A 23,865-nucleotide genomic window follows, 5' to 3' on the forward strand; every position below is an offset into this window, starting at 1 on the left:
CGGGGCTCCCGCGGAGGCGCCGGCGCCAGCGGCCGCCCTCGCCGCCCCTCCCCCCAACGGACGCGTTTCCTGAGGCGAGGGGGCTCGTCACAAGGGAAGTGACGCGCGGCGGTGTGACGCCGGCGCGAGGCGAGGTGATATAAAGGGTACGCGGCGGCGGCCGGAAGCGAGCGGGGCCGAGCGGCGGGGCTGGGCTGGGCTCGGCGGGGCGGGCGGGCGGCGGCGCCTACTGCCGGGTGCGGAGGGGAGCGGGGAGGAGCAGGGCGGCCGCCTCGCCGCCCCCCCCCCCCCCCGTCCCCGAGACAGCCATGGATTTCCGCAATATTCTCGTGATGGCCTCGGAGCAGCAGGGGCTGAACTCGGTGCCGGTGAGCTCGGGGGCGGCTGGGGCTGTTGGCGGGGGGGGGGGAAGAAGCGTGAGGCCGAGGCACGGCGACCGTTACAGCCCGGCTGCCCGCACTCTCTTGCCCCCCCGCCGCGCCCGGGGCGGGGGGGGTGGGGGTGGGGCGGTTCCCCGGGCCGTACAGGGGCTGGCGGGCCCGGCCGCCCCGCGCTCCCCTCACGGGGCCGGCGTCGAGGGTCTTGTTTGGGCCTCTGCCCCGGGCCTCGGCACCCGCCTGGGAACCCGCCCGAGGAAGCCGGCTTAAGGGCCTGGCTGGCACTCGCGGAGCCTGCCCGGCCCGAGACCGGGGCCGGGCCTTTCGGCTCGCCGTCGGGAGGTACTCGCTTTTGGTTGGGGGCTGGAGAAGCGTCTGCGTGCCGGGGTGGTGGTGGTGGGGGACGAAGCGGGGCTCCTTCTGTCAACAGGTCTCGGCAGGCTTGGAGCTGGGAAGGGGCAGCCGGGGTTTGCGACTTCTGGTCGCTGAAAATACCGAGATCCTGAGAGCAAAGGCGGTGTGCGGGGGAAGGCAGTGGTTATGGTGGTTAAAAGTCGGATAAGTCCTTTTGTTTGCTCTGAAAACAGAAGTCTGCCACGTCGGAGACCAAGAATGACAAGTTTTGGATGCATGTGCTGCATTGTCCAATACCTTTGTATCTATTGCTAAGGAATACCCTGCAACGACTATGTGGAGATGATTGGTGAAAGGCATTTGGTTTATTCTGAATATTACTCTAAAGTCTGTATTTCAGCAGTTTGTATTTTAACTCAAGCTATCAGTTTTATGTTGATTCAGTATGAAATAACCCACTTACTTGGCTGAATGAAGCCTGGCAGTAGGAAGGGCCTGTGGCTTTTTGGTACCTCAGTGTACTGGTTTCCATGCCTTTGGCAGGACCCAAATTCTAAGTCATGTGTGTGCTTATTTGGATAAAAAAATATTTTCTCTTCGGCTGCCACCAGCTAGGGAAATGCTTTTCCTGTCTGTTCTTTAACCAAGTGCCAGAGTTCTGTGTTTCAATGATTAGCTCGCTTAAACCAGCATAAATGAGAGGGGTAGTTGTTTTTAGCATAACCTACAGGAAAACCAGAAAAAGCGTACTCTTTAGTTCTGACACTGCTGAAATAGAGACGATGTAGAATTGAGAGTATCTCAGTTTCTCTATATCACTAGCAAAACTTTGGAAATGTTCACCACTATTGTGACCAGTTGATAATATGGACCAACCATATGGTAGATAACGTGTAATTCATCAGATTCCATTGTAGTTTAAAAATCTTTTAAAGTGTACTCTTTAATATTTAGCCTGATTTAATTTATCTCTGACTCTACATAGAAATCTGGTTTGTAACATAAATATGAAAATATCAAATACATAAATACTTCAAGATATTTAAATGCCTGTTTTGTGGCTCTTAAAACAAGCTGTTCTACTAAATAGTCATTGGGTTATTGTAGTTCTTACTTTAGATGTTTAAAACTTTTTTACTTTCTTAGTTTTCTCATGCAGCTTTAATGTATGGTACCACTATTTTTTGTCACAAATAGTTATAAAACGTGATGATGAGTTGACGAAATATCTGCTATGTTCTCTATTGCAGATGTGGTGGTGGAGGGAGGCAATCCTGCTCGTGCAATGGATGAGGGTTTTGTTACTCTTTTTAGAAAAGGCAGGATTAGGATTTGCTTACCTGATTAACTCATGAAGCGAGAGTGCAATTCAATCCATAGCTGAAGCAGGTTGGTTTCCTGCCATTCTAGCACGTTAATGGTGCAGTTTTTAACTGTAAAGTTGGCCTCAGTCTCTGAGCAAAAGTGAAGCTGCACTTGGCACTGCTTGAGGTTATCTGCAGCTGTTAGGCTTCAGAAGAAGGCCTATGGAGGTTTTCTGATCAATGGACATCAAAGTAACTCCACTAGATTAAAGCTAGTACATAAAATATGTTCATGTAAGAAGAATATAATTAATCTTAAATACTTTTATTAAAAATTCCATACAGACAAATTACAAAATTTACTGGTATGTAAAGTTAACAGGTTTCCAGAAATGTTAGTGCCTGCATTAATCAGCATATATCCTGAATTTCCCTTTGAGAAGTTTAAAATAAACTTTGCAGTGCACTAAACTAAATATTCCATGTCTGTTGTAATAAGAGAGAGTAACATGCACAAGTAGTGTGTATAGATATGTATCAAAAGTAGAAACTATAGAAAAACTCTATTTAAGAAATAATGTGGTCTTGTATCATAAAAGAGGGACCTGCACAAAAATGGTATTGCATCATGTCCCTGTAAAATCTGATCTGCTTGTTCATCTCCCTATGGAAATCCAGATTCGTAAGGAACATTGCTGAGATCAGCCTTTCAATGCCCTGTTAGTTGCATCAGGGTTTGTTTCTAAAAAACCCAGTACATATATGAACTAGTGTATAAATTATTAATGATGTGCTGCTAATAATCTTCATAGCAGTTGCTGAAAAGAGCCCTGTTTTTTCTCACAGTGTTCCATAGGGGCTTCAGTATTGTGTGTATGTATCATGTTACATGTGTTCATATTAGCAGTTCATTAGATTTCCAATGTGATCTTGCTTTGATTAGGCTTGATACCAGTTATGAGCTTCAATGTTGATTTCAGTCAAATTTAAATACTTTCTATGTTGCTCTTCTCTTTCTGGTGAAATTGGTATACTCTGTTATGCTGCAAGTTTTACGTGGCATAATGGATGTGGTGAAGCACTTAGAGATGTTTGTAGGGAAGATATTCTTAAAAGTATGAAGTTGTATTGCAGTTTTTTTTTAAAAAACACTGAGCATAGTTGGAACCAAGTCATTCTTTCATTTAACTTTGTTTCTGTTGTCATTAATAATTTATTAGAAATGAGCTCATATAGCTCCCTACTCCTTTTAACTGAGGATAAATCTTTGGTGTACAGAACTTACAAAAAATCTGATACAGAATAGCATTTAACCACAAAGAGGTGACCCAAAACTGAAACAGCTTGTTGTCAATGTCAGCACTTGCTGAAGTCTCATTTTAAGTCAGGCTGATACATAGTGAGTATGAATTGTTCCAAAATAGCCTCCAGTAAGGTTGACAGATACAGGTAGCTAACAGAAATGAAGTATTTGCAAAGTAAACCAGTAGCAAAACCCCAGAGTTTGTTCAGAGGACCCTGTGTGTTACAGAGCCTGCCCATGAAATTGTAATCTACAAACTATTGAACATTTGTCCCATCTGCAAGAGAAGCCCTGCAAGAGAAACATGGAGAATGGCTGTGAAGTACAGATTGCTGCCGCAGAATCAGACTCCTATTCAATTGGTGTGCATGCATTTATTACATGGTTAAAACTTGTCTCAAAGCAGGGCGTAGAAATGCTTTGTTTTATCTCAGCATCCACACGAGGAGAACTGCAAGACACGCAATGTAAAAAGTTGGCAAGGGGCAAGGAGGGCTTTTACTCTCAACTTGACTGAACTTGATAGTTAAGTTCCAGGCACTTGTAAACATGGACTAAAACGTGTAAAACTTTCAGCATTTCTATTCCTGGTCTCTCTTTTTGCATAAGCAGATGAAAATGGGGACCACAATACCATTATAGAAAGGAAAGCATGAAGTATGCTTTTTAAATTTTTTTTTTTTTTTACTGTGTGAAACAACATTTAACAGAAGAAATTTCAGTATTTTTTTCAGCTGATGGTTCAGCTTGGGTGTTGTGACAGCAGTTGCAAAATCTTAAGAAAATTATTTTTGCATTTTTAGGAGTAAAATGTATGACCCTGTTAAATTGGTTATGGCAGACGAGAACAGCATGAGCTGACAGTTAAAATACTCTTATCACTAAAGCCTTTCTCTTGGTAGGGGTTGTTAGTACCTGAAGAGAATCAAACAAATTTAAGCGTGCTTGGTAACTACCGTTTACTTTGTCATAACTAGATATTGATAACAGTAGTTGAGAAAGCATTATGTGCACATATTCTAAGAAAGTCTTAACTGCAGAGTGAACTGCTGGTAACCCCAGCATAGGGTCTCCAGAGTGGACAGTGATAAGACTGTAGCAGAGGCCTTGGAAGTACCCGCACAGGATGATAGCAGAGGCCCCTGGGCAGTTAACACAAATGACCACTTACAATTTGGAAAGTTGCATTTTGAGGAACTAGTATTAGGGCATTGTGAGAGGAGTGACACAAACAAGGATGTATGTGTGGCTTAACTAGGTGAATGAACCATTAGTGATGTTATCAGAAAGTTATACCTTGAAGAATATTTAGGGGGAAATGTGGGACTTCCCATTGGAGAACGCTACTTCTCGATGAATGGTAAGAAAGAAGTGTTGTAACATTGTACAGGGGTCACAACTTGCTCCTGAAAAACAAGCAAACAAAAAAACCCCACCCTGTGAGAACCTCTGCAAATTGCCCATACTAGATAGCACAAGTGGAATTGTCTTTATGTAGTGTGTGCAAGCTGATAGCAAAAATTATTAGTTGCACAGGTGTTCTACTTGAGAATCAGGTTTGGCAGAATTGATCACTCATACTTTGCATTGCTATGTGTGTAAATACTGATCATCATTAAAGCCAATGCTACTTCTGTTGCTTGTGTCTGGGTCTAGTATTTGGTCTAGACATTTTGGGGCTTCATCTGGATGCCACAAAGTTTACAATTATTCTATAAAATCCGTTTTACAGTCCAAGATTTGGCACTTGAATGCTGACATCAAAATAGGTGCAACTGTATGAGGATCGTGTGCCACGTTTTAAAGAAAACCAGTGATTTAAGAGCAAAACCTTGGTTGCAGATTACACAGTTAAATTTGTGACCTGGAGCTCACCTGCTGGGTACTAGACACTGACACTCTGTATTTGAGGGATGGATGTCTTATTTATATGTATATGAATTATATCTGATTGTATTGGGTCTGGCTGAGATGGAGTTAATTGTCCCCATAGCAGCCCTCGTAGTGCTGTGCTCTGCATTGGTAGCTAGAAAGGTGTTGATAACACACCAGTGTTTTGGCCACTGTTGAGCAGTGCTGGCACAGCATCAAGGCTGTCTCTCCAACATTTTTTCCCCCCTCAACGGCAGGTTGGGGCTGGGCAAGATCTTGGGAGGGGACATAGCCAGGACAGCTGACCTAAACTAACCAAACAGATATTCCATACCATATGATGTCAGCTCAGATATAAAAGCTAAGTAAAGGGAGATGGAAGGGGGCATTTTCGTCTTCCGGAGCAACCACTATGCGTACTGAAGCCCTGCTTCCCAGAAAGTGGCCAGACATCGCCTGCTGATGGGAAATAGACAATAACATAATTTGTTTTTCTTTGCTTTTGTGTGTGACCTTTGTTTTCACTTTATTAAACTGTCCTTATCTTGAACCATGACCCTTTTCTTACATTTTCTCTCCCCTGTCCAGCTGAGGAAGGGGGAGTGATAGGGCTGCTTTGGTGGGCACCTGGCACCCAGACAGGGTCAACCTACCACACTGATACATATGTCTCTCAAGTCAGTATGCATGTGTATGAATGTATAGCCACATACAGCCTGGTGGGTTGTTTTATTTATTTGCCATATTAATACCAATCTTCTTTTAATCTTTTTGGTTTGAGGTATGCTTTTCAGAGAAGAATCTGCTGCTTTGTCAGCCATGTAACTTCATATGCTAGATAGCCTACTGAAACAGTTTATTCTGGCTGTAAGTGGCAAACAAGATTTTGCGCTGTAATGGACTTTCCACCATACTCTTAAAATACCATTATGAAACAAAATTCATGGGTACTTCTTAAGGTCTGAATCTCCCCTTAGGGGAAACAGACTATTCAGAGTTCCCCGAAATAAAACTCAATAGCAATGAAGTTACTATTAAGCAGGCATCCTTTATGACAACGCTGGGCAGCACTGGGGGATGAGTCCACCACGAGTGCTCCAACGATTGGGCAAACCTTTAGAGATTATATACATTAAAGTTATACATACTCATAGAATTTCTGAGAACTCATTAATACATGTAAATGTCTGATCCGCATGTGCAGTCTTCTTTTGGTGGTCTTTTGGGGTCCTCTGGTGGTCTTTGATAGTCTTCATCACTTGTCTGCTAGTTGACCTCTTCCTCGGATTCTGCGCAGTGGCACATTTTACATGTTTGGATAGCTTAACCTAAAGAATGTTTGTGGGTTACTCTATCTAATCTTCCTTGATTAACATACTTTTGATGCAAACCATACTGACAAACCAAGCTAATTTATCTGAAAAAGGGCTTAAGGTCATTATCTTCATAGGGAACAGGAGTCATACCTTTATTTACAACATCTCCTTGTCCTTGGAGCTTTAACCCTTTCAATTAGTCAGATTCAGTTATTGGGTAGGTAGTTATGGCACAATTTGCAGAGATTAAGGTAAAAAATGAGAAACCTCAGGAGAAACACTACTCACTGGTAGGAAAAGACTTGTCATTTCATGAGGGTACACAGTTGAAGACAGACACTTCCGCAGTCTTTACTTTTTCCTTTGGGTAAAGCAGTGCCCAGTTTGTGTATCTCAGCAGTATTCAGTTAGAGCTGTCACTCAGTGCTGCCCAGAGAGATAATCAGGGTTTACAACTTGAGTAGTGCAGTGTTCTGGTAATGGCTTGACCTGCTGTCTTCTAAAGGGTAAACGTTTCTGTTTCTCTGTTGATTTAACCAAGTTGGCAATAGCTATGAAAAGCCAGAATAGCGCAGCTGCTGCTTGGATGATAAAGTAGTGACATGCCCTGGCTTATTTTGTCTGGTTTACTTGAAATCTGATGCATGTTCACTTGCAGTGTATGTAAAACTTTATCAGTGCTTGTGGAACATGTGCATGGTTCAGTGCTTTTAAAAAGACTAAAGCTGGTTATTTTATGTGATTTCTAAATGGTGAACAAAACTTTTATCAACATTAGTAGTGATTCACAGTTCAGAAAATGGGTATTCATTTATGAATCGTTTAGCTATGTTTGCAGTTGTTAGTCAATATCAAGAAATGCTACTGATAGGAAGACTTTTAAATCTTGAGTTTTGCACAATTTGCCATACTAGTGGCAGTGAGAAAACAGCATGTCTGTCAAGCTGCTTTACAAACCTGCTCCTGGATAGGACTGTTGGTCGTAGTGCAGCAAAACAAAGCCTGAAAGCTGCTTCCCCATCACTTTAATTCTTTATAAGGCTTCCTAACAGGATACATCAATCTACATTTGTCCCTGCTGTTTAGCAGTTTTCAGAGGTGCTCCTTAGGCGTAAAACTCTTTCAGAATCATAGAATCATTTAGGTTGGAAAAGACCCTTAAGAGCAAGTCCAACCATATCCTCTGTTTGAAAATCCTCTGTTTTGTCTGTTTTTAAAAACTGTGTAGAAATTGAATAATGAAACCAAGCTTTGCCAAATTAGGTTACCAATGGCAAAACATGACATGTTTAACTTTGTAAGATAAGTTACATTGACATTATACTAACACAAGTATACTACAGAGTACCTCAAATTGTTTCTAAGGTACTAATTTGCTTCAACCTTTTTCTGAAAGGATTTTCACTGATAATACATGGATTGCTTTGCCTCTCTTATCTGTTCCAATTTAGATGGAGCATGCCAGATTACTTTGGGCCACTGAGTCATGGGCTACATTTGAGCAAAAATTGAGAGGCAATACTGCATCATGGTTTGGATTTCCTGAACAGTTAGGTCTTAGAATACTTTTGGTGTAAACAACACAAGTTGGGGAGGGAAGGATCTCGGCTTCCCAGAAGAGAGGGGCCCAGCTCCAGCTATCTGCTTATCCTTTAAATAGTCCTACCTATGATGATCAATTGTAATAATTTCAATTGTAAGTACCAAAAATTGTTCAGAGTTGGAACTTCTCCAAATGATAAGGATTTGCAAAATCAGTTCTCAGATTGTGGTAAATTCTTTTGCGCAGATGTAAATCTCGGTAAATGTGGTAGGCCTTTAATGTGATGAGGCAACATGTCAGGTTTTACTACTGCAACGTACGTGGATGGTGTATCTTTGTAATTTTGTTTTAGTCATTTTTCTTAGAAATTACTAAAGGCGACTACAAATAGCTGGTATTGTAGCTGCCCTTCTTGGAGCCAGTTTTGGCTGCATTTTACAAATGAGTCTCTGAACCTTGCTTCTTAGTGCATGTATATATACAAGCTAATGTATGGGTTTGCATGTTAGTAATTAAAGTAATTCAAGGATCTATTCATGTGCTGCTGTTTCAATGAATCAGAAATTAGAATGAAGGCTGCCATTGGATGATATAGAAATCTATAGGGAGTTATGCTACTAGCTTGCCTGATTATTGCTTCTAAAACATTTGGATGTAGGTATCTTTACCAGATATTTTAATTTAATTTTTTTAGTTAAGTTTCATAAGGCTATATCCGGATAGGAAGATATTTATGGGAATACTGACTTGGATGGCTTTTTTTATTAGTTATATTGTTTTCATTTGGGACTGTATTTCACAGCTCTTTCATTTGGTGGGGATTCTGACTTTCCATGTGGAATATCTTGGTTTAGGTTATAATCTATTGTCTTACTACTGAAATCCAAAAAACCCCCAAACCTCTCAAACCTCAAAGAGTTTGGGATTTTTTCTAAATGTATTCTTCTGCTTTCCATCTGCTTCTGGGTTTAACTGGCTTCTATTGTATTTATCTTTGCAAGTGTCTCTGTCTTACTGCTTTTTCTTCTCTAGTCTGTTTGTGGGAAGAAGTTCAAAAAAGTCTTTGTTTCTTTCCATTTTATCATTCTAAAGCCCAGTCTGATGATTGGTACATTTATGAAAGGTAATGTCAGGACAGGTGTAGCACACTAGTGCAAGTGTTTGTTATAGATCCCAGTAAGAAAGGCACTTGCACTCTTAACATATTGATTAAAATAACATTGCATATAACCAGAGAAGGAAAAAAGGGGATAGCATAGATAACTTTACATCTCTTCAGCTGCTGGAACCCTGAGTTGTACAGCACTGGACAGACATCTAGGCATGGCAAGCTGTGCAAATCCTGTCTGTAGTGAGGATCACCAGCATTGTAGTCTTTAGAACTTTTATAGGATGTTCTTGGAAGTAAACAGCTCTGTTTATCATTTCCAAGCAAAAGGATGTTATATGCAAAGCTGCTGCTTCACTTCAAGCTATAATGAGACATAGAATCATAGAATAGTTTGGGTTGGAAGGGGCCTTTAAAGGTCACCTAGTTCAATCCCCCCCCCGCCCCCACCCCCGCAATGAGCAGGGACATCTTCAACTAGATCAGGTTGCTCAGAGCCCCGTCCAACCCGGCCTGGAATGCTTCCAGGGATGGAAGATCTACCACCTCTCTGGGCAACCTGTTCCAGTGTTTCACCACCCTCATCATAAAAAATTTCTTTCTTATCTCTAGTCTGAATCTATGCTCTTTTAGTTTAAAACCATTCCCCCTGTCCTATCACTACAGGCCCTACTGAAAAGTCTGTCCCCATCTTTCTTACAAGCCCCCTTTAAGTATTGAAAGGCTGCAATAAGGTCTCCTTGGAGCCTTCTCTTCTCCAGGCAAATTACTCTACATGCAAGTGGTGTAATTGCCAGGTGCCAAGTGGGAGCTGCATATTCTGTCACAATTAGTCTGCTGAGTTCATCCAGTGGTCTCGGGTGATAAGTACAGTAGAGTGCAGGCCTGCACCTATTCAGGTCAACTGGTATGCTGATCACTAACTCCTTGATGTACAGTAGTCTTCTGTTTAAGATCACTGCAGCAGGAACTAAAATCAGTATCACTGGTTTTAGATGAACCTACTAATTATGCTGGTCAAATCAGTTCCAACTTACTTTTGGAGTAATTCCATTTTTTTGAGTTGATTTATTTATTTTCACTTAATAAGATAACCTGAAACTGAAATGAGTGTCTACAAAAAAGACTTCCAGTAAACCTGCAGTCTGGAATTGAACAGACTCTGGCAGCTTGGGCTGTAGTCTGCTTTTGTTTCGTGCTTGGTCAAAGACTAAGACTGAACTGAAATATTTTTATTCCATTACTGATGCAGCTATTGCATTCCTTCTCAGTCTAGTGCCTTTCACTCATTTCTCTTGGTTTACCTACCTGTCTTCTGGTTTCCTGTTCATTCTTTCAGAAAGTGGAGTGCACTCTTGTTGCAGAGGAATGGAATGCACTTCACTCAAAAGAGAAGCAGCAATATATTTTATTGACATAAAATAATAATTTGACAGAGTTTAAGTTTGATGGAATTCAACAAAGTTTAACAGTGCTTTGACATGGTTCAATAAGTTTGATGGCAAGGTTCACCTTATTAATTAATTACTACGTGGAAGAAACATAGAAAGGAAAATTGAGTTTTAATTGAGTTAAAATGATTCACACAGACTGGAGATGCAAAGAGTAAGGAGGACACTCCTGTTGAGTCACAAGGCTCAGAGTGGACCCCCTTGCTTTTCAGCATGCTATCAGTCACTTACCAAGGATCTGTCGCGGGTAAGGGATCTCTTTGCCTTGGGTAAGGAAGGATCTCAGTCTCAGGTAAGGAATCTCTAACCTTGAGAGGCATCCCTGCTCAAGGGGAGAGTTACCTGGCATGCAGTCCAGCTGCAATTCAGGGAGAGCTCAAATTGGGCCCATCCTGATGGTAATATTTATAGGGTGAAGTAGTTGGCTGCTAGTCAATAGTATAGATGAGACAGATGTCTTTGTTTTAGCTCTGGTATCTTGTTTTGTATTTTGGTTATTTTGCACTTTTGGGTTTCGAAACCTCCTTTCAAAATATTTTTCAAGACACCTTCACTCTCTTGTATGTGAGCCAGGGGCTTTCTAGCTCACAAGTTCACCCCAAGGACATCAGGCCTGTTGGTACTTAGCCTGAACCAAAGTACAGCTAGGAGTCAAGTGTATCTGTCACAGCTCTCGGCTTCAATGGGAATTCATTGTTGTGTATTCTGTACCATCTCTATGCTTAAAGTCAAGTACATGACTGTTACACAACTCCTCAGTTTTAAAAACTTTAAGATTTTTACATTTCTTAACTTTTCTGACATACTTCTTCGTTCTTTGCAGAAAAGGTACAGTTTGGCTGTTGGTCCTCCCAAAAAGGTTCCAAAAGTCAAGGGTGTAGAGTCTGCAGCAGTGCAAGCATTTCTCAGACGGCAAGAAGAAGAAAAAAGAAAAAAAGGTAACAGTCCAAAATATTTCCTATGGGAGACTTTCATTGACTTTTTGAGACTTTGTCATCCTATTCAAAGCTCTTGCAAATACAGCTGTTGTCTGAAAAGCAGGTTTGTCACCCAGTGTGCAATGAGCCAATAGTCACGCACTCAGGAGAGACATTATTTATTTCATATTTGCACAAAGATGGGTGCTAGGTGGTAATTCCACAAAGCTAGCACACCCTGCAGTTAAGCAAGTAATTTATACAGTTTTAGATTCACCCACTTAGTTACCAAAGTCCTTCCCCAAAATAATTTTTGGTAGTTGCTTATCTGCCACCATTTCTATTGGGCTAAGGTTTTCCCTGCTTGGAATTCAAGGTACAGTGTTCTTTTATTCTACAGTGCATGCTCGAGGAGGGAGGGGTAGGTCTTTTTGGTCTTGAATTGAGTTGGTGGTCACAATCTCCGCCTGCTGCCTTTGCCTTTCCCCCAGTTACTGCAGATGTCCACTGACTTCATGCCCATTATCAATTACTCAACTGTCAGTGCCTTCTAGGGTGGGATGTTTCCTTCTTCTTGGTCTTTTAATTCTTCTTCGAGATTTTTCAAGGCCAAATTACTCCAGGATGTCTTTGGTTAAAGAATGCTAGCTGTTTTCTTTTCTGATTACAAATGATTAAGTGTCTTTAGACTGTCAGCTTAATATACATACAAAGAACATCTTGCATAGAAAGACACAGATCACTTCACATTTTAGGTTAATCTTCAACACAGCTACACATCTGTTTCTGGAATTTATGCACATAACTGATGCTGAGGGAAAGCCAGAACTAAGTAAGGACTAGGGATGTTTGCGTGCTTTCTTAAGGAGTTAAATATTAATCAGCTACACTAGCATTTGCTGTTGGAGATCAGGAAGTAGTTAAGGTGAAGAGATATTGCAAGAAACCATCTGGACTTTTTGGCAACTTCAAAAAGCTTTATCTGTGTGAAAAAATGGTAAAAGTTCCTGTTGTGTCTTAATCTAGTGTATTGATACAGTCTGAATTTTAAATTTGTATGGCAGAGGCTTTGTTTGAGCGACAGTTTTTCCACTGTATTATATTTCATTTAAGTAGCCTATAGAATGAGCTAATGCTGCATTGCTTTTGATGTTAATGTTTTGCTAAAGGTAACCAAATCTGATGGACTGGATGGCCCAGGTATTCTTCCTCTCCTGGGCCAGTCATGAGCCTGCTCCTTATCCGTGCTGGCAGGTCCAGCCAGAAGCAAGACTGAGCATGAATTCCACATAGGCATGCATGCACACTCACTCTGTACAGTCATGGCCCTTGACAATAACATAGACAGGGGATGATGGTACCTTTACAGGCACCCAAAGCATGAGTAGCCCAATCTATTTTCTAGGAATTGATGCTTTTCCTGAGTCTTTCTGGTATTTGGCCCCCACTCCCTTGGTCTGTCTGCTATCTGGTGTTCAGACCTCTCATCCTATTCACCAGCTAGCTCAGCCTGAATTTTGTCAGCAGATCATGCACCGACTCAAAGTGGATAGCATACTTATGCAGAAAATAGCTAAAAACAGTTCAGTAAGAATATAGGACAGACTGTGGAGATAGGGCACAGGGCTCCAGACAAACGTAGTGACCAGCAGCTTGGTTATCTGTGGCTGGCTGCTTCTGTCTCTCCTCTATACTCCTCTACACACAATACTCAATACTCTTTGATTCCCTCCCTTTCCTCATCTTCCTTTAAACATCTGCTAGTAAATTCTGTACAGCCTCAAAATTCTCTTGCTCCGTCTCAGAACTCCTTCTATTACCCAGACATCCTGTAAGTCCTGTACCTCCTCACACAGTAATTCTCCTTAGTTTGCATAGCATTCTGGAGAGCTGCTTCGGTTGAATCACCTTAGTGGGTTTTGCAATAGCAGCATTTAACTTAATTGTTTGCCTTTGTTTGTCAGAGAAGCTGATTCAGGTGGGTTAGCTTGCCCTGTTGGCAGACCTCTGATCACTTTCTGGTCTATTTTGAGTAGCTGTTAGCCAGATATCCTTAAATTACTGTCCTAAATGGTTTATCAGTTTGGAAGAAATTGAAATAAAAGGTAGTGCTTTTGCATAACTTTCTCCTGGCTTTCTTTTGTAGCACTGGAAGAAAGAAGAAAGAAAGAAGAACTCTTGGCTAGACGTATTGAACTGAAACATGACAGAAAGGCAAGAGCTATGGCCTCACGAACAAAGGATAATTTTTATGGCTATAATGGCATTCCTGTTGAAGAGAAGCCTAAAAAGAGGAGGACTTGTGAGAATGTCGCTCAGGCCCCAGAGGCTGAGCATGCAACAGAAGATGAAACTGAGCAACTTGAATACAGTCAGACTGAATCTGAGCATGAGCAAGAAGAATATGAAGAGAAACCATCCAAAGTTGCAGTGAAACCAAAGGCGCCTCCCAAAAGTGCACCAGCACCTCTGAACTTTGCAGAGCTCTTAAGACTTGCAGAAAAAAAACAGTATGAACCCGTGGAAATAAAACCAGTGAAAAAGGTAGAAGAGAGACCCAGAACAGCAGAAGAATTGAGAGAGAGGGAGTATTTGGGACGCAAAAACAAAAGAGTAGAAATGCATAAGAAAAGTGAGAAGGAGATTAAGAGTACAGGGATATCCAGTTCTTCAAAAAAAATGACTTCTCGGAAAGAATCTGTAAATGCAAAACTTAACAAAAGCTTAGTAGATAAACATTCCACACCAAAAGGCAGTCTGTCGTCTTCTATGAGTGGTATTGGTAAGAAATCCAAAGCACCAGCATTGACTGAAAAACACTCACGGTCGTCATCATCTTCCAGATTTGATCAAATGGAAAAAAACTCACAAAATGGCTCCTTAAAAAGCTCTACTGGTAGCAGTCATAGTAAATTACCTGTCAATGGTATTGGAAAGTCTGGCTCAAGCTCTCATGTGCCACCCTCAAAACCAGCAGCTAATGGGGCTCAGAGGCTACCATCTGCTAAAGAATCCAGCCTGAAAAAGTCTGCCCTTACAAAATCAGGAAATGCTGCAGCTCTTCAGCATGGAATCAACTCCAATGCAAAACGATCGGGCAGCAGCTTAGGAAAAGGAGGACCTGGACATCCAGGTGGCGGTTCAAGTGCAGGACCTGGGCGATCAAGCAGCAATTCTGGTGTGGGACCTGGAAGGCCAGGATGTGGTTCAAGCCCTGGACCTGGGCGACTGGGCAGTGGCTCAGCTGCAGGACCTGGAAGGCCAGGCAGCAGCTCAAGCACAGGACCTGGGCGACTGGGTGGTGGCTCAAGCGTGGGACCTGGAAGGCCAGCTGGCAGCTCAAACATGGGACCTGGGCGACCAGGCAGCAGCTCAAACATGGGACTTGGGCGACCAGGCAGCAGCTTAGGCACTGGACCGGGAAGGCCAGGTATCAGCACAAATGCAGGATGTGGGCGACCAGGCAGCAGCATGGGTACAGGACCAGGAAGGCCAGGCATCAGCCCAAGCACTGGACCTGGACGACCAGGCAGCAGCTTGGGAACAGGACCAGGAAGGCCAGGAGTCAGCCTGAGCACAGGAGCCAAGCGACCTGGCAGCAGCTTGGGAACAGGACCAGGAAGGCCAGGAGTCAGCCCGAGCACAGGAGCCAAGCGACCAGGCAGCAGCTTGGGAACAGGACCAGGAAGGCCAGGCATCGGCCCAAGTGCAGGACCTGGGCGACCAGGCAGTGGCTTGGGTGCAACTGTAAAACCGAAGTGTACTGTTGTATCGGAAACTATTTCTTCTAAAAACCTAGTCACAAGACCTAGCAATGGACAGATAAATGGAATGAGGTCTTTTCAAGGGCATAGACCTGTGTTTCATCCACAAGGTATAAAGTTCTAGAGCAAATAATTTTTTCACTTAGTTATTTGTTTTGTATTTTTTATATATGTCTGAGTTAAGGCCACTGAGGGTCTTTGACCATTATAGATGCAATTAGGAAGACTTGGACAAAATACCATATTTGCCTTTTAAAGAGTGCATTTAACAGTAGAAGGGGTTTTTTTTTCTTCTTTGCAACTTTTTATTTTTTACCTATGCTCACATTCCTTGAAATACAGGATTCACACGCCTGGGGTGTGACGTATTACATGAAAGAAAACCAAGCAGCCTGTGATGGATGTTGATAGACAAATGCTGTTATAAGGAAAAGAATTGAAGGATTCACTTCCTGCATTGCTTAATTATGCTTAGTCTTTAAAATTTTGTAGTGGCTTAAATAACAGATGCTTAAAGTGGTACATGAAAATTAAAACCACACAGCAAACTTGTGACTGATATTTAAATGTTTTGGCAAATTCATCTTATCAGTAAGCAAGCAGTTCTAAAAATGTATTTCTGAACAGGAACAAGCAGCATGGACTCTAGCAAATAAGTGCCTAGAAAACCTTGAACAAGAACATGGACTTCTGTCTGGTAGTTTCCTCAGGATGCCATTGGTGATACTGATACGTGATCTTCTGTAGCACTACTTAGAGGAAGTATTTCTTTTTACTGAGTTTCTGAGAATTGCTAGTTAACTTGAGGCAGAAGTTTTCCACCTTGAAGGCCAGAGCTGTAAAATAAATGTGCCCAAGATATAGCAAGGAGGAGTACTGTTAAATTAATGTTATATTAATGATGTTGGGGTTTTTTTTTTTTCACTTCCCCTGTCATTTAGGTCTTGGAAGACCACCTATTAGTTACAAGAGACAAATAGAAGATGATGATGATGATGATGATGAATATGACTCTGAAATGGATGACTTCATTGAAGATGAAGGGGAACCCCAAGAAGAAATATCAAAACATATTCGGGAAATATTTGGCTATGACCGGAAAAGGTAAGAAAAATGTCAGTTTTAAGATATTGCAGAACAAGCAACAGAACAACAGAAATTAATATGGTTCAACAGGTAAAAATGTTCTAGAAATAGGGTAATTGCTGCTATCCAAAAATGGTTTTGTATTCCAGAAATTTAACAAGCATTAGAGCTGCTTCTGTGCAGAAGGGACCTTGAATTTTCACACTGCTTGCCATGCTCTTCTGGGAAGCAATAACATTTGATGCAATAGGACATAGTTGGAAAATAACACAGCTTCTTCCATGTCTTGCCTGTATAGTTCATAGCAATTCTTCCCTATTATTGGATGTTAAAATGCTTTCTATAGCAGTCTGTATTATTTCAGAATTCATCAGATGTAGCTGCCTGAATGCAATGGTGTTAGCTGTTCTGTAAGAGGATCTAACTTCGTATGACTAGGAACTGCTGGAAAATGAAGGCTCTTATTTGGCTTATTTCAATACTTCAGTCTTGTCTGACAATAAGGTATAAGAGAGCAAGCATTTTAAAGGCTTGTAACTTAGATTCTTTCAAAACATTAAAATCTGTGTATGACAAGGTAATTATTCTTTCTAAGAAGGGATGTGAATTCATAACTCAACTGTACATTATCATGGTTTTTATTGTGCTGAAAACTAATATTTAATTTCCAGATACAAAGATGAAAGTGATTATGCCTTACGTTACATGGAGAGCAGCTGGAGAGAGCAACAGAAAGAAGAAGCTAGGAGGTATGCACGGATTTAAGCTCAGAAAGTGGGAAGATTATTTATTGCCCAAGTCATGGGGCTAAGTTAGAGTGGGTATTTGCTGCTTTTTATAGCAGAGGTAAATAAGCCTTACCATTTTTTATAAGAAAGCTTAGGTAAAGATGAAACTCAGCCAGCCAGTGGTGGGTACAGTGAATAAATCCTGTATGTTCATTCTCATGCATCCCAAACTTTGCTTGTTTAAACAAACAACAAAAAAAAAAAACCCACACCCAACTTTTGCCCAAAAATCTTTTAAAAAAATACTTTACATTTCAGTTGAAAAGCTAAACCCTTCAATTTGTCCCAAACATTACAATATTCTGCTAGTTTGAGGACTGGAAGAAGATTTATTTGGTTTTATCTATATACATGTGTTTGTGTGTGTATATTTCTATGTATGTATAAAAAGTACTTTGACAAACTTTTGTAATTGCTGAATTCAAATATGAAGATTATATTTTCATATTCGTTTTGACCATTGGTTTTGGCCTTTAGAGCTGCACAATTCTTAGGTTGCTATTATAAAATCTGGTGTTCATAAACTCATTTTCTTTTTGATTTCTAATGGCTGGTGGAACAAGCTTTGTGAAAGTTATAAGAGGTTTTTATAGATAATGGAAAATATTGGAATGTACTGAGTTACCAAATTTTCTTGTTCTCCTGAAATGTTTATCTTGTTATTCAGAAGGTGCCTTGAGCACTGGAAACTTGCACCTTTTTTAAGTTAGTTGGTGTCCTTATTCCTCCTTGCTCCTGGGGAATAGCTCCAGCTCGTGCAAAGCTATAGTCTGTTAAATGGAGTTAGAGGAAACAACTGGAATTTTACAGTGATATTGCTGTTTACTGAATTCTCTGTTGAAGACCTAGAGTGAGGTTTTGCAGAGTTGAATACCTGGCTAAACTTTTAACTGCACATGCAGCATAAAGGAAGGGGAGGTAAACTTGAGTAAAATTGAGTTTAACTATTTCAGTGCTCAGCTACTTTTCACTGAGAGTTTGGTTAAAAGCATTGTGACCCTTGAAATGAGGAATTTTTTCTAACCAAGCAGGCCCACTAAAATTATAGTTAAGTTCTGAGTTGAAAACTGATGCTTCAAGCCAGAGTTTTATCACATAGATCCTGTTTGTTTCTATTCTTAATTTGGATGACTGCAGTTTCCTGAATTCAGGATGACTTTGCTATGCTTGTTTAGTCATAAAATCCATTTTAGAGCCTGTACTGGAGCAGTTTAGCCCAGAACAGTCGAGTCCTCATTGTTGTGTGGTTGAACTTTTTCCATTGAGGTGCATGCTACACTGCCTTACGTTGCTTCATAATGAACTGTGGATGTACAAATGCACTTGGTAGGGCTGCAAATGAGGCAGTAGCTGATCACAAAATGGTAACTTTGCTATGCACCCATTCCTAGTATCAAACCAGCAAGACTCTCCTGCCCTTATTTATTGAAGAGGAGATCAGTGATTGCAGATACTGTTTTAAGTATGCCTTTCAACATACTGACTTCTAGGAAGCTGAAGAAATCATGCAGGGATGTAGCTAGAACACACCATATTAGCAGAGTCTCCTCCATGGGCCTGTTCACCAGAGTCATGGCAGCTAGATGGACTGAGGGTGGAGCAATGTTGTGCTTGTAGCTACCTGAATGGTGCCTCAAGCCAGGAAGTTGCGACATCTTTTGCTGCTCTACTGTTTGACATGTCCATTCTCTCCCTTGCCAATGTAAAAGGTTTAGGTGGCTCTCAGAAGTTGGTGAGAGTCAGTCATGCTATGACTTGTATGTAGGAGTTACATTGGCAAGAATTGATGGGTGTGTTTCGGCAGCTGCTTTTCAGAAAAAAATGACTTTTCATATTAAAATCAGTTTTTTCACAATCTTGATTTTTTTTTTAACAAAAGTTTTAAAGAATTTTCCCTCAAAAGATTTGATTCTAATCTAATGATAAAATCTTGATTTCTTTTCTTAAAGCTGTATTCTTGCTATAATTAAAGAAAATTTAACTGTTGAACTGATCTAAAATTTTTGCTAAATCAGCTGTAACAATTTTAGAATTGCTTTTCTTGGGGGAGGGGTAGAGGTCAAATTTCATGTTTTTGAGTAGTGTATAAAGGATTTCATCTTATTTGGCAGCTTGAGACTTGGCGTTCAGGAGGACTTAGAAGAATTGAGACGGGAAGAAGAAGAATTAAAACGCAAGAGACAGTCTAAGAAGCTGAGGACACGTTAACTGACTTATGGTGTTGACTTTGTTCATGTTTCTGCTACCCTTTGCCTCCATACATCTCTTATTCTACTTCAGTTTCCATTTGCTTGTTAGAGGGCAAAAGAATATTTAAAGGGATTAAAGTACTGAAAAGCAAGTCTTTAGTTTGACCTAAATAAGATATTTATTTTTAATACTTGCCAGGGTTGGTTTTTTATGAAGAAATTAATGCACTAATGCATATTAAGTGGAATAAAATTAATAGATGTTTCCATTGATTAAACCAGTTCAAGATGCCAGCAGAAATACTGACTAGCTATGCACTGACTCAGAACTGTGTGGGCCCATATACCAGTAAACCAATTTTGCATTCACTTGAAAGAAAGGAATAGCATTCTTGTTCCCTGATATTTCTTGAGACTTAGAGAAATTGCTTTATATCCTACTCTGTCTCCCAACTTGAGCCTCAAAGTATTGAAATGTCATCTTCTGTACAGAAGCAGCTTGGGTGTAAATTCAGCCGTTGCCACAGATGTTCAAAGCAATAAAGTGCTGCATATTTTCTGATTTGAGGACCCATAAAAATAATTTGAACCTCCTTATTTCTAGACAGAAAAGTGCATGTTATTTGCAGATTGTACAGTTACAGATATGGCCAAAAAAGTATGTTGGCTTTTGTTGTGTCAGGAATTCCAATGCCAATCTAATTCAGTATGATAAATACACACTCTGAAAACAGGAATTTCTAGTGTTTGTATGTAACTTGTGCTTTTGGGCTCAAGCGTATGCTTGGGAATTCTTTTCCTGCCCTGTAAATCTTCACATTTGTTTAACAGCTTCTGCTGCTTTTACAAATTGTGTGTGGTGCACATGTTTTTTCTTGCATTAAACATCTGATGTGTTAAATGATTTAAAATGTGAAGCAGTCATTTATCTAATTAGGTTTACTATTTAGAAAGCACATCAGAACTAAGTTTTGTTAGAATGTGTTTGCAGCTTTTCAATATTAACAACTTCATGTTAACTAGTTAATACTTGTGATTAATTTCATCAAACCAAAAATCTAAAATGTTAAGTATAGCAGGAGAGTTAGTTCAGTTACTTACCTTAACGCCCATATTTGCACATTATTTCTAACTATGCACTTAAAGACTGTTTCTTTCAGTAACTGAATTTGTTTACAATCAGCACAGGGTTCATGTAAGTCTACAGGAGTTGTACTATGAGTCTGAAGCTCAAATCTGGTGTTGCATCTACTTTGATTTCCCCAGGTTGCCCTTCAAAGCTCACCAGTATCACTACTTGGCTTTGCCTCGAGCTCCAGGACTCCATTGATAGTACCTCTGGCTTCAGCTGCTGAGGCTGTTATGTTTTAATGCTGGAAGTACTTGGAAAAGTACAAAAAGGGCTTTGTGTGTTTGGGGGGGGGGGGCAGTAAAGGAATAAAAAGGAAAAATTACCTTGTAGAGAAACAACTAAGGAACCTTTCCTGTCAGGGGGCTATTCTTAACAGTGCTGCTTCTAGGAAGCAGTTCAGATAGCAACCTGTAAGGAACAACCTTGGAAGCTGCTGAAGTTTAAACATCTGACTCTTAATGTAAGAAAAAACAGAATTGCCTTTTTGAGATGTTTTCTGTCAATGTTGTAGCATTTCACTGCCTCAGTAAAACACTGACATGAGTAAGCTATTGGGATAGATTCTATGAAGTAATTCAGTATTAGCTGACAGGGAGCCCAGATGAAGATGCCATCATTGCTCCTCTGTATTTTTGATTTTCTATATTGACTAACAAAAAATGTTTCTCAGTGTATGCGCTTGAGACCATGCAAGATAGCGTAACCTCACTGCTTATTTAGAAGTGTGTTGTATTCACTCTGCTTCATTGGGACCATCTAAAATTTTCTGTTGTAGTTCTTAGAATTGTCCATTCAAGACATTGAACACTGGGACCATGATCAAGTTACTGGGTTTTTTTACTTTTTAATTCTTTTTAGATGGAGAAAGGCTCTAGGTCTGTCAACCCAGACTGCTACATCAGCTGTGAGCAACTTCCTGCCTGGTAGGGAAAAAGTCTCTTATGAAGCAAAAGAAATATATTAATTCAAAATTGGTTCAGTTGGGAATTAAATCTGCATTTCAGATAAATATAGGTTAAATAAAACCTGATTATTTCACCACTTTATGATTATTTAACCATGCAAGATCAGTTAAATCTCTTGATCTGTAAAGCACTTTGTCCTTTGTCTTTTAGATGGTGACTGGAATGTACTCTGCTAGCCTCCCTAAGACACTGTATAACTGTTTCTTCACACAGTGATCATTACTTAAATTTTGTCTATTTCATATGAAAAATTATTCAAGGACACATTTGTAATTTTACAGTCAAGAAGTACTTTCTCATAATTGGCATGGGATGCTAATGTTTTTCAAATTTTGTACAAATGTTTGGGTTTTAATGTGTTTGCATTTGCTGCATATTTGTAAATTGGCTAGGAAGGAACTGGATTTTTGGTTTTTAACTCCTGACCTTGTATCCAAAAACCACATTTACTCTTTGCCAGCTTAATAGTATTAATCTAATGTGAGTACTTCAGTACTTGTCCGAAGTGCATCTGAATTTGAGGTTAAGAAAAACTGGAAGAATGTTTATATTGGTTTATGAGGATCTAATGTTAAGCTAACAATTGTATTTAATGAAATTCTGGTTTGGTTTTTAGATTTTTAATTCACTGTTTGACAATGTGCCTTTTTTACTAAATTGTGTCAAAAAATAATGAATGTAGGAGTATAAAAAGGTTGGTTGGTTTCTGCTATCTCAGATTCTATATCCTTAAACTTGATAGTGTGAAATGACATACTTTTCATAAAACCCTTCCAGGTCTGGCTTTGATTGCACAACTACAGTAGCTACTTCTTTACTGCTAATGCTAAATCAAATGAAGGGCACTTTCTATTGATGACTACTTTTTGAAAATGTCTTGTATTTACACTTGAGCTGTATTTCACTTTACAGTGATGTCTTTTGGGGGCCAGGGTTTCGCATATCACAGGAAGCCTTAGTGTGCAACTCTGTGCTGTGCTTTAAAATAAAAATCTTTCAAGAAGTATATAAGATCTCTATGGAAATCTGGATTTATTTTTGTGTAAAGTCCAAAATATTGTCCAGGAAGACTAATTTTCTATTTTTTTTGCATTTTGTAACATAATCTAGTAGCTGATGCATATTTCTAGATATAGCATATTTCTGGAGACCAAAACATGTCAGAAAGAAAATAAATATATGGAGAGACTGGTGTTTAAATTGTGATGAATGTACTTCTATTTATTTTGGTGAGTGGGTGTGATGCAATATTAAAGTGTTAGTGTGTAAATAAGGGTGCTTCTAGTTTTAGCCAATGATTTTTTTCTTTGGGGATAACATTTGTGCACAATGTCTTTTTACACAATGTGACAAATCAGGTTAAAAACTCATACATAGCTTAACTGTTTTCTGGTGCTGTCAAGGAAGTGTATACTTTTGCACACACCAAATGCATATAAGTTTTGCAGAGTATGTATACAATAAATTACAGGCATTAAACATTTTACTGCTATTTCTCATTGGTTTACTTTATGGAATATTTTTCAGAATTCTCTTCTGCTGGTTTCCTCTGAGCTGTCACATACAACAGCATTAGGCTGAATGTTCTCCAAGAATAGTTCTCTTGTTCTCTTGCTGCCAGCAAGAATATATGAAAAATTAATGGAGTCACTTAAGCATTCAGAAAAGGTCTGAAAGTCATGGGCATCTCCCACTTGTGACATAATATATATATTTGGAGGTACATGTACTTTAGAATGATAATATACACAAGTGTGCCAGTTGCCTTTAATCTCTTCTATCTGGAGTGTGGTGTTTCATCCTGCAGTTTCATAAGCAGCATCTTTCTCAGATTCTCTTATTCCAGTGTAAATAATCTGAACCTCCTTGATTGCTGTCTCCTATGGAACTATTTACTGCTTTGACAGGTGGAGGTAAATACCAGTGACTGTTCTGATCAGCTACTGCTGTGACCCATTTCCAAATAGATAAATGAGTACACATCAAAGTGAGCCCATCTGCCTTTCTTTTGAAACAGCAATGCTTGCGCGCTCTTGTGCTTAAAAATACATATATATTTTTAAATCATATTGCAAATTAGCATTTAATCAGTGTCCTATGAGTACCTTGTTTAGCAGGCATGAAAACTTACCTGGTATGGAATTCCCTTGATTTTTAATGTATCTTAATAGCTGTAAGCAGTCATTATTTCAAAGCAAATATATTCTGTTCAGGGTGGAGAGTGATTCTACGTTGAGTTATTATCTTAATCCAGCCAGTAAAGCTGTACTTCTCTGGAAGCGATAAAATTATTTTACTCAGGTTCAGAAAAAAAATAATTCCAGATTTCCCTCATTTGAAGGCAAATTTTAGTTGAAATTTATTTGAAATAACATTTTAGTTCCACAAGACAGAAC

General features: G+C 40.0%; 1 protein-coding gene across 1 annotated transcript; it reads left to right on the forward strand.

Annotated features, from left to right (window-relative positions):
• Nucleotides 1-178: 178 nt before the first annotated feature.
• On the forward strand, nucleotides 179-22,953 carry SPTY2D1 (SPT2 chromatin protein domain containing 1). The gene is made up of 6 exons (XM_052810976.1): nucleotides 179-368; nucleotides 11,452-11,566; nucleotides 13,692-15,419; nucleotides 16,251-16,413; nucleotides 17,067-17,144; nucleotides 19,295-22,953. Exons 1-6 carry the CDS (start codon nucleotides 309-311, stop codon nucleotides 19,389-19,391), a joined length of 2,241 nt encoding a protein of 746 aa, XP_052666936.1. The 5' UTR covers nucleotides 179-308; the 3' UTR covers nucleotides 19,392-22,953.
• Nucleotides 22,954-23,865: the final 912 nt, after the last annotated feature.

Source organism: Harpia harpyja, chromosome 16, assembly GCF_026419915.1.
Source record: "Harpia harpyja isolate bHarHar1 chromosome 16, bHarHar1 primary haplotype, whole genome shotgun sequence".
Classification (NCBI taxonomy): domain Eukaryota; kingdom Metazoa; phylum Chordata; class Aves; order Accipitriformes; family Accipitridae; genus Harpia; species Harpia harpyja.